The sequence below is a fragment of the Gymnoscopelus microlampas genome (assembly GCF_963454915.1).
Source record: "Gymnoscopelus microlampas genome assembly, chromosome: 2".
In the NCBI taxonomy this organism is placed as follows: Eukaryota; Metazoa; Chordata; class Actinopteri; order Myctophiformes; family Myctophidae; genus Gymnoscopelus; species Gymnoscopelus microlampas.
The window spans coordinates 61,001,749-61,018,977 of NC_139939.1; the positions used below are offsets into that span (position 1 = coordinate 61,001,749).

The 17,229-nt window shown below is 41.2% G+C and overlaps 1 protein-coding gene across 2 annotated transcripts in view; it reads right to left on the minus strand.

Annotated features, from left to right (window-relative positions):
• Positions 1-2,165: 2,165 nt before the first annotated feature.
• Positions 2,166-17,229, minus strand: part of LOC311057834 (translation initiation factor IF-2, mitochondrial-like) — a 31,796-nt gene continuing 16,732 nt past the window's right edge. For both annotated transcript variants that reach the window (XM_084074928.1, XM_084074929.1), the window contains exons 10-14: positions 15,319-15,571; positions 11,028-11,168; positions 10,123-10,287; positions 5,318-5,458; positions 2,166-2,835 (exon numbers count right to left, since the gene is read on the minus strand). In XM_084074928.1, coding sequence (XP_083931054.1) covers positions 2,663-2,835; positions 5,318-5,458; positions 10,123-10,287; positions 11,028-11,168; positions 15,319-15,571 — 873 coding nt within the window. In that variant the 3' untranslated portion in view covers positions 2,166-2,662. The remainder of the gene's footprint in view (positions 2,836-5,317; positions 5,459-10,122; positions 10,288-11,027; positions 11,169-15,318; positions 15,572-17,229) is intronic.

The following is a 17,229-nucleotide window of genomic DNA, read 5'->3' on the forward strand; positions in this document are numbered from 1 at the left end:
ATCTATATACGTGTATATATGGGTCTGTAGATCTGTTTTAATCTGTTTGTTTTCAAACGTCCCGCCGCCATGTTGTTTTCCCCCTCCCATGATGCATTTCGGCAGTGACGTTCGAGCGCGTTGTAGTTGCGCCTGGTGCTGCGCATGCGTCGTCGTCGTCGTCGTTGTTGTTGTTGGAGAGAGTCAAAGCCGCGCGGCGCAGCACAGTATTAAACACAGTGGTGTAAAGTAATTAAGTACATTTACCCAAGTATTGTACTTAACTACAATGTTTAGTTTTTTTTTTTACTTTACAGAGTATTTCCAATGTTCTACTCCACTACATCTCAGAGGCAAATATTGTACTTTTACTCAACTACAATTATTTGAAAAAAACGTTTTATTATTACAAAACATACATTAACCACTTCTACCCTATATATATATATATATATATATATATATATATATATATATATATATATATATATATATATATATATATATATATATAGACCATTTGAAAATAGTAGATCTACACGCTCACAATTGTAGATCTGCTATTTAAAATAAATAAATATATATATATATATATATATATATATTTTTTTTTTTTTTTTTTTAAATCGGCATTGCAGTATTGATACTTTTACTCAAGTGAAACATTTGATTACTTTTTTTCCACCATTCCCCATGGTGCATTTCGGCGGGGACATTCGACGTTCGAGGGCGTCGTAGTTGCAATCTTTGGTTGCACTTCATGCTGCGCATGCGTCGTCGTCGTCGTCGACGTTGTTGTTGGAGAGAGTGAAAGCTGCGCGGCAACCTGCGGCGCAGCACAGACGCAGCATTTGATGTAACCCAAGGCCCACAGAACCCAGAGGTTTCATTGGACGCTGGTCTAGCCTTAGCTCTGATTGGTCTAGCCTAACGCTCTCCTCTCATCCTGTATCTCAGCCTCTAGTCTTTAGTTAAAATAAAACATAGTCTTTTCTCTACTCACTAAAACAAAGAGAGTTTAATGGAGTCTAAAACCTATTCTACTCAGTGGCCCCGCCCCCTCCTCACCTCACGTCTAAAACACACTTTATGATCAGAAAATATCATATTTCACCCGAAGGAAAACATGTGTTTGGTTGCTCCACTGCGCCCCCTACAGATCTGGTCAATGGAACTTTTCTACTGACCAGATTTTTCCTTCCGGTGAAATATTATCTTTTCTGAACAAAAAGTGTGTTTTACAGAGTAGGTGGGGTGCTGAGAGGCTAACCACCTCCGAGAACAGACTTTCAACAACACTAAACAGTCTTTGTTTCGGTGAGTGGAGAAGTTATTGTGTTTATTTTTACTACAGTAGGAGCCTCACAGGGCGGTGGAATTCCTTGTCCCTGAGCAGAGCTGAACGCCTGGCAGAGCGTTAGCTCATGCTGGCCATTCATAGGTACTGCAGCTTAAAACGACCTGTCCTGGGGCCACGCCCACTGTACATGAACGAGCGAAAACGGTTTCGACCAATGGGCTCGACTGATTGATTGATTAGAGTATTAAAATATGGGCTTTAAGTCATAAGTAATACATTTTTCACACATTTTCAAATACCAAAATTGCAGAAATAGCAGATCTACAAGCTTACATCGCGTGACGCGATGTTAGCTTGTAGATCTGCTATCACACATTATGTACACACGCTCATATAAAAGGTAACTCAATATGTACACACTGGTCCATCACGCGCGCGCGCACACACACACGCACGCACGCACACACGCACGCACGCACGCACGCACACACACACACACACACACACGAGAAAAGAATGTATGTTTTTTATTATTATTATAATAAATTAAATAAACATTTTTACAGTATAACATTTTAAACATGAATCAGACTGTGTCGTCCAATCAGATCTACAAGAAGTCAGCAGGCAGCACGACCATATTTGGATCAAGGACAGAAACTCGCAACCCTCTGTTTTTTTGTAGTGGACTTTTTACTCCACTACAATTATTTGAAAACTTTAGTTACTAGTTACTTTGTAGATTATTATTACAAAACAAACATTATACCTCTTCAGCCCCATTTAAACTTTGGATATTTGAAAACAGCAGATCTACAAGCACACAACACGTTGAGATGCGACGTGTTGTGTGCTTGTAGATTCGCTATTTTCAAAAATATATATATATATAAATTGAACACATGTGATAAGTTGTGAAATGGGACATTCTGCATAATGAGTACTTTTACTTTTGGTACTTTAAGTATATTTTGACGCCAATACTTTTGTACTTTTACGGAAGTAAATTTTGATTACCAGACTTTTACTAACAGAGTAATTCTTCATTGCAGTATTGATACCCTTATTTAAGTACTTTTCCCACCACTGTGTGTGTGTGTGTGTGTGTGTGTGTGTGTGTGTGTGTGTGTGTGTGTGTGTGTGTGTGTGTGTGTGTTGTATTCCACCACATTCAACATTATAGAATTTCCAAGCAGAGGACAAGCAGTGTTGCCAAGTCTGCTTATTATAAGCAACCCCGCGCTTGTTTTTTTTTTATTGAACAGATCGTGATGTCATATTAGATCGTTTAGCCTGGGGGACCACCTGGAGCCTCCTCAAGGACCCCCTGGGGGTCCCCGGACCACCCTGTGAGGAAAGCCATGCGGGGACAACGTGCCGTCATCAGAACCCCGGGTCCCATGTGATCTTCTGAGGCGTTTCTATCGTCTCGTAGCAGACGATGACGTCACCGGGGGAGAAGGTGATGTCATCGTCGTCGGCGGACAGGCCGCACTCCATCCCGCTCTTCACCGATTGGACGTCGTCCTTGTGATGCTTCAGGGCCGCCAGAGAACCTGGCAAGAAGAAAAATAAGGAATTCATAATTAATTTGATTATTCAAGCTAAGTTTCATATACATAAATCCAAATGTAGTCATTCTAAACCTTCATTCGTTGTATTTGAGATTGAAGCCAGGCAGTACATTAAAACTATTTATGACTCCAAAAATAAGAAAGCTGCAAGAAGTGTCTTTCTGTGTTTTAACTCTTTAATGTTTTCTGTTAGTAAATCCCCCCCCCCCCCCCCCCCTGGCTCTGATGATGTTATAGATGTATTAATAACTTCTTTGTCTGTGTTTGTTTTGTATTGTATTGTATTTCATGAGACTATAAATAAAGATTTGTAAAATATATATTTATTTTTTTCAACACGCAAGTAATGGATTACATTTACTTTACTCATCATGGTGATTCCAAGCTAATATAAGTAACAGATTACATTTACTTCACTCATCATGTGTCTCAGTCTTTCTCTGCCTGTAAAGTTAGCATGCTGAAACAGAATGCTAAAGAAAGCTTATTTCCCCGTAGAATCACATGAATGAACTGACATGAACTAGAATGAACCAGAACCCCCCCCCCCCCCCTCCTGTCCTTTTCTTCACTCTAATATGCATGAACTGTTCCTTCCTAATCTGCTGTATCCAGTTTCCTAGAGCGTCGTGGGCATCACTTCCTGTCCATTTGATCAGGTATCAGGGAGTCTCGCGTTAGCCTGGTAAACCCTCCCTCTGGAAATCTCATTTCCATTTGATTCCAGGAGTGAGTCTGGCATGAACGCCCATTCTGCAATATTGGGGAGTTTCTAGCGAAATCACCAACTAACCGAGCCTATCAGCGTCGTCGCTCATCGTTCTGTGATTGACAGCTTACGTTGGCCAATCAGGTGGCGAGTTCGAGTGAGCCCGAATGAAGCCGAGTACAGCCTGATGACTCGGCACTCCTGATCTCGGGTGAGGACAAGTTGCAAGTCGAGGAAGCTCTCAGCTCTGAACTCTCAAAAATCCGTACCTGGCTTACCGATAACAAACTGTCACTACACCTTGGGAAAACTGAATCCATCCTATTTGGGACCAAACATTCCCTCAGTAAAATGAAGGTAAATGACTTCAAGGTCAAAGTCGATGACACAATCATCACTAGCAAAGAAGAGATTACCTATTTGGGATGTATTCTTGACAAATACCTGACAGGTGAAAGCATGGCAACAAAGGTGGTCAAAGGAGTAAACCAGAGAACCAGATTTATGGGCAGAGTTTCCTCTTTTGTCAACCCTCAGGCACTCAGGACCCTCTCAGGGGCCCTGATTCAACCACATTTTGACTATGCTAGCTCCTCTTGGTACTCCAACACCTCAGTGTCACTGAAGACTAAGCTTCAAACCTCCCAAAACAAACTGATTCGACTACTTCTCGGATTGGGGCCCATGACCCACCTCTCTCCCACTAACTTTGCCAGCCTGGGCTGGCTCAGGGTGGAAGACAGGGTTAAACAACTAAAAATGGGACTGGTCTTCAAAATTGTAAATGCAGATTTGCCCGAAATGCCCCCTATACCCGCATATCTGTATAATTACCTCGAAAAAGTTAGTGACACCCACAGTCACAAAACTAGAGGGAGCGTAATCAACAATCTGGTACCACCCACCCATAAAACAAACATGGGCAAATTCTCCTTCTATAGCACAGCCACCAAGGATTGGAATAGTCTAACCCATCCCTCAAAAAATGCAGTTCGCTGGGCTCATTCAAAACAGCCCTAAAAACTCATCTTTCTGGAGGCCTAAAGAGGAGCTAGTACCAGTTTCCCTGTAGACAGACGACCCCCCTCCCCTTTTTTTGTACATATATATATATATATATATATATATTATTATTTTATTTTTTTTAATGATTTTTTTATTTTCTTATGCCTTTTTTGTACATATTTTTTTTATTTTCTAATGCTTTTCTTTGTATATCATTTTTTATTTTCTTATGCCTTTTTGGTACATAGTGGTATATATTATTTCCTCTGTATTCTTATGATGATTTTTGAACTGTTTGGTTGCTACTATATGAAATTAATTCAAGGACCCCAACGGAAACAAGCCCGCAAGGACTTTTTTGGCCGCACCTTTTAGTCAAAAGCATCATAAATGTAACTGTGTTGTTTTACATTCTTTTGCCTAATAAAAATTTCAATCAATCAATCAATCTCTTCCTCTGGTCATCCTGAACTTCATCCTTCTAGAACACAGCCCAGAGGTACTCCAACCTACCCTCCCAGACCACATCTCTTCCTCTGGTCATCCTGAACTTCATCCTTCTAGAACACAGCCCTGAGGTACTCCAACCTACCCTCCCAGACTACATCTCTTCCTCTGGTCATCCTGAACTTCATCCTTCTAGAACACAGCCCTGAGGAACACCAACCTACCCTCCCAGACCACATCTCTTCCTCTGGTCATCCTGAACTTCATCCTTCTAGAACACAGCCCTGAGGTACTCCAACCTACCCTCCCAGACCACATCTCTTCCTCTGGTCATCCTGAACTTCATCTTTCGGTCTAGAAGTCCTTTCTGAACCCGACAGCCGGCCACCAGAACCTTCTTCTTCCCCATGGTCACCTCGAACATGGCCAGAACCGATGCCTCCCCTGGTGGACGATACAAGTACAACAGGTTTTTAGTTGAAAAAAAAAAAACGGGTCAGGATACCGATTGTATCCAATCAGGAGAGAGAACTCACACAGGAAACAGGATGAACAAGTGAAACAGGAAGTGATGAAACAAAAGAAGAGCTTTGGAGCCCAATACAAGATTGTACCTTTATTATTACATATTGTACCTTTATTATTACATATTGTACCTTTATTATTACATATTGTACCTTTATTATTACCCTATGACCCCCGTGAAACATGTTTTGTTTTTGTCATTTTCTGGCGCAAATGTGGCAACACTGATATTTGCTTGTGTTTTGTGCTTATCTTTTGGCAGCGTGGCAACGCAGATGGCGAGTCGTGTGTTCAGTTGTTGTGGGGACATTACACAATACAAAATCGGCTGCGTGGTGTTGGTTGTCTTTGGGATATACATGGCACGTGAATGACGGACATATTACCGTGAGTGTAGACTGAAAGAACGAGTCCAATCGATGGTCTTTAAGGGCGGATCCAAACCGAGCCGGCAGATTCCTGCGGCGCTTTCCTATTGCTTCACCAATCTATGTCCCCGTCCCCCCCCCCCCCCCGGCCTGTGCACGGAGCACGCTGACGTCACCAAATTTAGAGCGACGCCCCTCTGCACTCCGGTTGGTTAGGAGATAACAAGGTCCTAAGACCATCGTTCCTGCATCGTTCTCCCAGGCTTTTTTTCTTTTGTAACAAAATAAAAAAAAAGCCATGGGTTTCCGAGGCTACAGTGAGTGCAGTGTGATAGAGACATGACTACAGTGAGTGTAGTGTGATAGAGACATGACTACAGTGAGTGTAGTGTGATAGAGACATGACTACAGTGAGTGTAGTGTGATAGAGACATGACTACAGTGAGTGTGGTGTGATAGAGACATGACTACAGTGAGTGTAGTGTGATAGAGACATGACTACAGTGAGTGTAGTGTGATAGAGACATGACTACAGTGAGTGTAGTGTGATAGAGACATGACTACAGTGAGTGTAGTGTGATAGAGACATGACTACAGTGAGTGTAGTGTGATAGAGACATGACTACAGTGAGTGTGGTGTGATAGAGACATGACAGTGAGTGTAGTGTGATAGAGACATGACTACAGTGAGTGTGGTGTGATAGACATGACTACAGTGAGTGTGGTGTGATAGAGACATGACTACAGTGAGTGTAGTGTGATAGAGACATGCCTACAGTGAGTGTGGTGTGATAGAGACATGACTACAGTGAGTGTGATGTGATAGAGACATGACTACAGTGAGTGTGATGTGATAGAGACATGACTACAGTGAGTGTGGTGTGATAGAGACATGACTACAGTGAGTGTGATGTGATAGAGACATGACTACAGTGAGTGTAGTGTGATAGAGACATGACTACAGTGAGTGTGGTGTGATAGAGACATGACTACAGTGAGTGTGGTGTGATAGAGACATGACTACAGTGAGTGTGGTGTGATAGAGACATGACTACAGTGAGTGTAGTGTGATAGAGACATGACTACAGTGAGTGTGGTGTGATAGAGACATGACTACAGTGAGTGTGATGTGATAGAGACATGACTACAGTGAGTGTGGTGTGATAGAGACATGACTACAGTGAGTGTAGTGTGATAGAGACATGACTACAGTGAGTGTGGTGTGATAGAGACATGACTACAGTGAGTGTGGTGTGATAGAGACATGACTACAGTGAGTGTGGTGTGATAGAGACATGACTACAGTGAGTGTGGTGTGATAGAGACATGACTACAGTGAGTGTAGTGTGATAGAGACATGACTACAGTGAGTGTGGTGTGATAGAGACATGACTACAGTGAGTGTGGTGTGATAGAGACATGACTACAGTGAGTGTGGTGTGATAGAGACATGACTACAGTGAGTGTGGTGTGATAGAGACATGACTACAGTGAGTGTGGTGTGATAGAGACATGACTACAGTGAGTGTAGTGTGATAGAGACATGACTACAGTGAGTGTGGTGTGATAGAGACATGACTACAGTGAGTGTGGTGTGATAGAGACATGACTACAGTGAGTGTGATGTGATAGAGACATGACTACAGTGAGTGTGGTGTGATAGAGACATGACTACAGTGAGTGTGGTGTGATAGAGACATGACTACAGTGAGTGTGGTGTGATAGAGACATGACTACAGTGAGTGTGGTGTGATAGAGACATGACTACAGTGAGTGTGATGTGATAGAGACATGACTACAGTGAGTGTGGTGTGATAGAGACATGACTACAGTGAGTGTAGTGTGATAGAGACATGACTACAGTGAGTGTGATGTGATAGAGACATGACTACAGTGAGTGTGGTGTGATAGAGACATGACTAAAGTGAGTGTGGTGTGATAGAGACATGACTACAGTGAGTGTAGTGTGATAGAGACATGACTACAGTGAGTGTGGTGTGATAGAGACATGACTACAGTGAGTGTAGTGACTGTGATAGAGACATGACTACAGTGAGTGTGGTGTGATAGAGACATGACTACAGTGAGTGTAGTGTGATAGAGACATGACTACAGTGAGTGTGGTGTGATAGAGACATGACTACAGTGAGTGTGATGTGATAGAGACATGACTACAGTGAGTGTGGTGTGATAGAGACATGACTACAGTGAGTGTAGTGTGATAGAGACATGACTACAGTGAGTGTAGTGACTGTGATAGAGACATGACTACAGTGAGTGTGGTGTGATAGAGACATGACTACAGTGAGTGTGGTGTGATAGACATGACTACAGTGAGTGTGGTGTGATAGAGACATGACTACAGTGAGTGTGATGTGATAGAGACATGACTACAGTGAGTGTGGTGTGATAGAGACATGACTACAGTGAGTGTGGTGTGATAGAGACATGACTACAGTGAGTGTAGTGTGATAGAGACATGACTACAGTGAGTGTAGTGTGATAGAGACATGACTACAGTGAGTGTGGTGTGATAGAGACATGACTACAGTGAGTGTGGTGTGATAGAGACATGACTACAGTGAGTGTGATGTGATAGAGACATGACTACAGTGAGTGTGGTGTGATAGAGACATGACTACAGTGAGTGTGGTGTGATAGAGACATGACTACAGTGAGTGTGGTGTGATAGAGACATGACTACAGTGAGTGTAGTGTGATAGAGACATGACTACAGTGAGTGTGGTGTGATAGAGACATGACTACAGTGAGTGTAGTGTGATAGAGACATGACTACAGTGAGTGTAGTGTGATAGAGACATGAATACAGTGAGTGTAGTGACTGTGATAGAGACATGACTACAGTGAGTGTAGTGTGATAGAGACATGACTACAGTGAGTGTGGTGTGATAGCCCCCCCCCCCCTCTCCTTCTCCTTTTGTACATATTTCTCACTCTTCATACCAGTAACCTGTAAACTGATTGTATGACATTCTATAGTAGTTGTGTATATCTGTCTGTCTCTTATATGTCATCACGATTTGTGTGCATGGGGAACTCATTTGAAACAAGCTCAGTGCTTTTATCATCTTTTTCATCCCCAAATAGACGCTTATTACCCCACGGACCCCCATTTGAAAAGATAAGCCAGGGACCCCAATAAGAGAAGGTTTTTATGGCTCTCTAGCAGTGATTCTCAACCATTTTAATTTCAAGGACCCCCAGTTTAACATGCATTAGGCTAGGGACCCCCATTTAATGGCATTTATACCTCTGGGACCCCAATTCATATTGTAAAATCAATGTTAATGTAACTCTCAGAGTGTACAAATGGAACCAAATGGACCCGTTAGGGTCCATTTGGTTCCATTTGTACACTCTCAGAGTTACAGAACCATAAGGGTCCATTTGGTTCCTGTCCATCATTTAGCTGGGGACCCCCTTGAACCCCCTCAAGTACCCCTAGGGGTCCCCGGACCCCACTTTGAGAACCAATGCCCTACGCCACCCGTAAATTCAGCGTGCACGTTGTGGCTGGTGTACTGGTGTCATGTGACATGTAGTTGTTGTGTTTAGTCCAAATCAATGCTGTGGGTATTATATGGTATTGTATTATTATATGGTATATATGGTATTATATGGTGTCAGCGGCGACAGGTCCAAATGAATGGAGTGGCTGTGGTGTCAGCGTGGCGACAGGTCCAAATGAATGGAGTGGCTGTGGTGTCAGCGTGGCGGAAGTGAATTCTCTGATTATATAAGTAGATATTGTACCTTTAACCCAATACAAGATGTGTGTTGTTTAGATATTTCAAAAACATTTTCAAAAACAGAAGGTATAATATGTTCCCAGTATGAAGGTATAATATGTTATAATAAAGGTATAATATGTTCCCAGTTTAAGGAAATAGGTAGCTGATATATTGCACTTTTACCTTAGCGCTAGGTATACTCTTGGTTGCTTGTTTTAGTAGAAAATGCACTTAAGACTTCTGGTGATTAATAGTTTTTGTTCCCTACCTATGTTGAATGCACTTATTGTAAGTCTCTTTGGATAAAAGCGTCTGTTAAATGACTGTAATGTAATGTCATGTAAGGTATAATATGTTATAATAAATGTATAATATGTTATAATAAAAGTATAACATGTTATAATAAAAGTATAACATGTTATAATAAAGGTATAAAATGTTATAATAAAGGTATAAAACGTACCCAGTATATTCTCGGTGACCACAGGGGGCAGTGTGCTGCTCAGCTGGCTCTTCAGCTCATCGATGAGTTTGTAAATCACGTTGTGAAGTTTGACCGCAACGTTTTTCTTCAACGCCAACTGTTGAACCTGCTTGTTGATGGACACGTTGAAGCCATAGATGGACCCTGAAGGGTTAAAAAATAAACCCATTCTTTCTTTTATAAAATGATTGATTATAGAGTGATTTAATAAACTGATTGATCGATTAGGGAGTGATTTGGGAGAATACAAGAACAACACACGCCCCAAAAGCACACTCGCCGATTTTGCAACCCCATTTTTTCCACACAGAGTGGGGCGAGCGTTCCGTAGAGCAGTGGTTCTCAAACTTTTTCATGTCAAGGACCCCCAAATTGACACTTATTATCCCGCGGACCCCCATTTGAAAAGATAATCCAGGGACCCCCATAAGGGAAGATTTTTTTTTACAGCTCTAGCAGTGATTCTCAACCATTTTAATTTCAAGGACCCCCAGTTTGACATGCATTAGGCTATGGACCCCCATTTAATGGTATTTCTATCTCTGGGACCCCAATTTATATTGTAAAATCAATGTTAATCTAACTCTGAGAGTGTACAAATGGAACCAAATGGACCCTAACGGGTCCATTTGGTTCCATTTGTACACTCTCAGAGTTACAGACCCATAAGGGTCCATTTGGTTCCTAATCTATCATTTAGCTGGGGACCCCCTAGAACTCCCTCAAGGACCCCTGGGGGTCCCCGGACCCCACTTTGAGAACCAATGCCGTAGAGAAAACAACGGAGGGGGGGGGATGTGTTTTTTGGGGCGAACGTTCCGGTTACCATGTGGGACGCAACATGTAGCAACAGGTCAGGTAAAGGTCAAGGGGTCAGAGGTTACCTGAGAAGGTGGCGGCCATGTTGACGTCGTTTTCAGAAACGTCTCCGATGCCGAAGTGAAGCAGCTCCATGTGACACTGATCCTCCCCCTCATAACTGTCCAGGATGTTCAGCAACGTCTCTACTGATCCGTCCACATCACCTACACACACACACACACACACACACACACACACACACACACACACACACACACACACACACACACACACACACACACACACACACACACACACACACACACACACACACACATTTGAAATATTTATTTATGTCCACATAAACAGAAGTACAGGATGTACAAAGGACATAAACAGTGCAGTCAGTCAGTCAGTCAGTCAGTCAGTCAGTCAGTCAGTCAGTCAGATAATGGTAAAACAGTCAGTTACAAAGTGCATGTAAAGCAGAGCATTGTTACATACAAAACTAGAAAAAGTGCTCCTCGGAGCACAGGTCTCCGCCAGGTCAGGTAGGTTATTGTGGCCTCCTGGTGGCGCTATAATAGGCCAATGTGAAAAGGGTGGCATTTCTTCTTAGGCCTTTCAATGGGATGACACTGCATTCATGATTTGAGGCATTTTGTTCCAAAAATGTGTTTTGCTAAATTAGACCTGCTGGTGGCGCTATAAAGGCCAATGTGAATGTGAAAAGGGGGGCATTTCTTCCTCGGCCTAGTGGGAATCTGCATGCAAACTTTCACGGAAATTGCACACTGCATTCATGTTTTGAGGCATTTTGTTTAAAACTGACCAATCCTGCAAACTTTGGAAGCCACTGTAAGCCAAATAGGATGGAATATGAAATATCGGACAGATCCATCAGAATCACATGACTATGGAGATGCAGTGTACCAATTTGCGTGTTTTTTGGACATAATCTGAAGGAATAATCTCCAAAAATGTATTTTACATAAATCGGCCTCCTGGTGGCGCTGTAAAAAGCAGATGTGAAAAATGCAGTCCAATGTTTTTCCTTGGCCTCTAGGGAGTGTGCGTGCAAAGTTTCACGCAGATCGGTGCAGTTATAGTTAAAAATGCAAATCGGCCAGTTATAGCGCCACCATGAGGCTGATTTGAAAATGTTCAAGTGGCATTTCTTCCTCGGCCTAGTGGGAATGTGCGTGTGCAATTTTATGGAAATGGCAAGCTGCGTTCATGATTGGAGGCAGTTTGTTCAAAACGGACCAATCCTGCAAACTTTGGAAGCCAACCTTAGCCAATGAGGATGCAATATGGGAAATCGGACAGATCCGGGTTGATCACATGACTATAGAGATACTGTGTACCGATTTGCATGACGTTTGGTTAAAAGCTGTAGGTGTAATGAGAAAAAATGGGTTTTGCACAAATCGGCCTCCTGGTGGCGCTATAACAGGCCCATGTGAAAAATGTGGGGCAGAGGTTCTGAATTGGCATCCAGGGAGTGGGTGTGCACAGTTTCGCAGCGACCGGGCCAACGGTGCCGGAGATTAGCTGTTAACACACAGACAGGACACACACACACACACACGGACGGACGGACGGACGGAGGGTAAAACATACTCTCTCGCCATGCCTTTCGGCCTGGCGGAGACAACAAAAGATGTCATACTTGTCAAACACAGCAGACAACAGTCATGGGTAAAGGAAACAACGCCTCCTCCACATTGAGCGGCTTCCTATAACAGCTGATATTGAGCAGTACCTTGCTAACTGTTTAGCCCTCCTTTTGGAGAGGCCGGCCATTTGCAGAACCCTCACAACCACCTTGTGTACGTGTCCTAGACTACCAAAGATACAAACCAAAAGCTTACATCTGTAGCCTAGCTGTGAGATGGTCTGCTCTAGCTGATGATATTTTAGCACTTTGGTTAGGAAGGCTTCCTCTAAGCTGTACAGCCGACCTCGAGAATGAATGAACACACACACACACACACACACACACACACACACACACACACACACACACACACACACACAGTTTGCAGCTGCTACAAAAGCTACAAAGACGTTGAGCTGGTTTCAACTTCAGATACAAAGATACAGATATTATGATTATGTGTTACGTATGGTTTATGGTTATGCTGTTTATGGTTATGTATGGTTTATGGTTATGCTGTTTATGGTTATGTATGGTTTATGGTTATGTATGGTTTATGGTTATGCTGTTTATGGTTATGTATGGTTTATGGTTATGTATGGTTTATGGGTATGATGTTTATGGTTATGTATGGTTTATGGTTATGTATGGTTTATGGCAGTGTGAACCCCTCAACCCAGAGGGTCCCTGGACCTCACTTTGAGAACCCCTACAATAGTAATAGTGTGAGATACTGTATCTGATTGATGAGTGGGAGACTCTCTTGTTACCTTTAATGATCTATTGTTACCTTTAATGATCTATTGTTACCTTTAATGATCTATTGTTACCCTTTAATGATCTATTGTTACCTTTAATGATCTATTGTTACCTTTAATGATCTATTGTTACCCTTTAATGATCTATTGTTACCCTTTAATGATCTATTGTTACCTTTAATGATCTATTGTTACCCTTTAATGATCTATATTGTTACCTTTAATGATCTATTGTTACCTTTAATGATCTATTGTTACCTTTAATGATCTATTGTTACCCTTTAATGATCTATTGTTACCTTTAATTATCTATTGTTACCCTTTAATGATCTATATTGTTACCTTTAATGATCTATTGTTACCTTTAATGATCTATTGTTACCTTTAATGATCTATTGTTACCTTTAATGATCTATTGTTACCTTTAATGATATATTGTTACCCTTTAATGATCTATATTGTTACCTTTAATGATCTATTGTTACCTTTAATGATCTATTGTTACCTTTAATGATCTATTGTTACCCTTTAATGATCTATTGTTACCTTTAATGATCTATTGTTACCCTTTAATGATCTATATTGTTACCTTTAATGATCTATTGTTACCTTTAATGATCTATTGTTACCTTTAATGATCTATTGTTACCCTTTAATGATCTAGTGTTACCTTTAATGATCTATTGCTACCTTTAATGATCTATTGTTACCTTTAATGATCTATATTGTTACCTTTAATGATCTAGTGTTACCTTTAATGATCTATTGCTACCTTTAATGATCTATTGTTACCTTTAATGATCTATATTGTTACCTTTAATGATCTAGTGTTACCTTTAATGATCTATATTGTTACCTTTAATGATCTATTGTTACCTTTAATGATCTATATTGTTACCTTTAATGATCTATTGTTACCTTTAATGATCTATATTGTTACCTTTAATGATCTAGTGTTACCTTTAATGATCTATTGTTACCCTTTAATGATCTAGTGTTACCTTTAATGATCTATTGCTACCTTTAATGATCTATTGTTACCTTTAATGATCTATTGTTACCTTTAATGATCTATATTGTTACCTTTAATGATCTATTGTTACCTTTAATGATCTATATTGTTACCTTTAATGATCTATTGTTACCTTTAATGATCTATTGTTACCCTTTAATGATCTAGTGTTACCTTTAATGATCTATTGTTACCTTTAATGATCTATTGTTACCTTTAATGATCTATTGCTACCTTTAATGATCTATATTGTTACCTTTAATGATCTATTGTTACCTTTAATGATCTATTGTTACCCTTTAATGATCTATATTGTTACCTTTAATGATCTAGTGTTACCTTTAATGATCTATTGCTACCTTTAATGATCTAGTGTTACCTTTAATGATCTATTGTTACCTTTAATGATCTATTGTTACCTTTAATGATCTAGTGTTACCTTTAATGATCTATTGTTACCTTTAATGATCTATTGTTACCTTTAATGATCTAGTGTTACCTTTAATGATCTATTGTTACCTTTAATGATCTAGTGTTACCTTTAATGATCTATTGTTACCTTTAATGATCTATTGTTACCTTTAATGATCTAGTGTTACCTTTAATGATCTATTGTTACCTTTAATGATCTATATTGTTACCTTTAATGATCTAGTGTTACCTTTAATGATCTATTGTTACCTTTAATGATCTATTGTTACCCTTTAATGATCTATTGTTACCCTTTAATGATCTATTGTTACCTTTAATGATCTATTGTTACCTTTAATGATCTATTGTTACCTTTAATGATCTATTGTTACCTTTAATGATCTATTGTTACCCTTTAATGATCTAGTGTTACCTTTAATGATCTATTGTTACCTTTAATGATCTATTGTTACCTTTAATGATCTAGTGTTACCTTTAATGATCTATTGTTACCTTTAATGATCTATTGTTACCTTTAATGATGAGTGGGAGGCTCAACTCCTGGCTGGCGGTCCTCTCACTGGGTCTCTGGGTGAACTGCTGTCTGTTAGAGCGATAGAGAGCTGCCTTCCTCTGCCTCCAGCTGAGGTGAGACAGCGCCTCCCTCTGGCGACGGTGCTCGTCCTGGTGCTCCTTCTGCTTCTCCTCAATGACCTGCACCTCCTCCTGAAGCCTGGCCTGCTCCTCTGCATAGCACCTCCACTCTACCACCTCCCTGGCTCTGTGCTGAGAGGAGACGAGTTATTATAGTAACAAAACTCTGTATAACACCTCCCTGGCTCTGTGCTGGAGAGAGAGAGAGAGAGAGGAGACGAGTTATTATAGTAACAAAACTCTGTATAACACCTCCCTGGCTCTGTGCTGGAGAGAGAGGAGACGAGTTATTATAGTAACAAAACTCTGTGTAACACCTCCCTGGCTCTGTGCTGGAGAGAGAGAGACGCGTTATTATAGTAACAAAACTCTGTGTAACACCTCCCTGGCTCTGTGCTGGAGAGAGAGAGAGAGAGAGAGGAGACGAGTTATTATAGTAACAAAACTCTGTATAACACCTCCCTGGCTCTGTGCTGGAGAGAGAGAGAGAGAGAGGAGACGAGTTATTATAGTAACAAAACTCTGTATAACACCTCCCTGGCTCTGTGCTGGAGAGAGAGAGAGAGTGAGGAGACGAGTTATTATAGTAACAAAACTCTGTATAACACCTCCCTGGCTCTGTGCTGGAGAGAGAGAGAGAGAGAGAGGAGACGAGTTATTATAGTAACAAAACTCTGTATAACACCTCCCTGGCTCTGTACTGGAGAGAGAGAGAGTGAGAGAGGAGACGAGTTATTATAGTAACAAAACTCTGTATAACACCTCCCTGGCTCTGTGCTGGAGAGAGAGAGAGAGAGAGAGGAGACGAGTTATTATAGTAACAAAACTCTGTATAACACCTCCCTGGCTCTGTACTGGAGAGAGAGAGAGTGAGAGAGGAGACGAGTTATTATAGTAACAAAACTCTGTGTAACACCTCCCTGGCTCTGTGCTGGAGAGAGAGAGAGAGAGAGAGGAGACGAGTTATTATAGTAACAAAACTCTGTATAACACCTCCCTGGCTCTGTGCTGGAGAGAGAGAGAGAGAGAGGAGACGAGTTATTATAGTAACAAAACTCTGTATAACACCTCCCTGGCTCTGTGCTGGAGAGAGAGAGAGAGTGAGGAGACGAGTTATTATAGTAACAAAACTCTGTATAACACCTCCCTGGCTCTGTGCTGGAGAGAGAGAGAGAGAGAGAGGAGACGAGTTATTATAGTAACAAAACTCTGTATAACACCTCCCTGGCTCTGTACTGGAGAGAGAGAGAGAGAGAGAGGAGACGAGTTATTATAGTAACAAAACTCTGTATAACACCTCCATGGCTCTGTGCTGGAGAGAGAGAGAGAGAGGAGACGAGTTATTATAGTAACAAAACTCTGTATAACACCTCCCTGGCTCTGTGCTGGAGAGAGAGAGAGTGAGGAGACGAGTTATTATAGTAACAAAACTCTGTGTAACACCTCCCTGGCTCTGTACTGGAGAGAGAGAGAGAGAGGAGACGAGTTATTATAGTAACAAAACTCTATATAACACCTCCCTGGCTCTGTACTGGAGAGAGAGTGAGGAGACGAGTTATTATAGTAACAAAACTCTGTATAACACCTCCCTGGCTCTGTACTGGAGAGAGAGAGAGAGTGAGGAGACGAGTTATTATAGTAACAAAACTCTATATAACACCTCCCTGGCTCTGTACTGGAGAGAGAGTGAGGAGACGAGTTATTATAGTAACAAAACTCTATATAACACCTCCCTGGCTCTGTACTGGAGAGAGAGAGACATTATTATAGTAACAAAACTCTGTGTAACA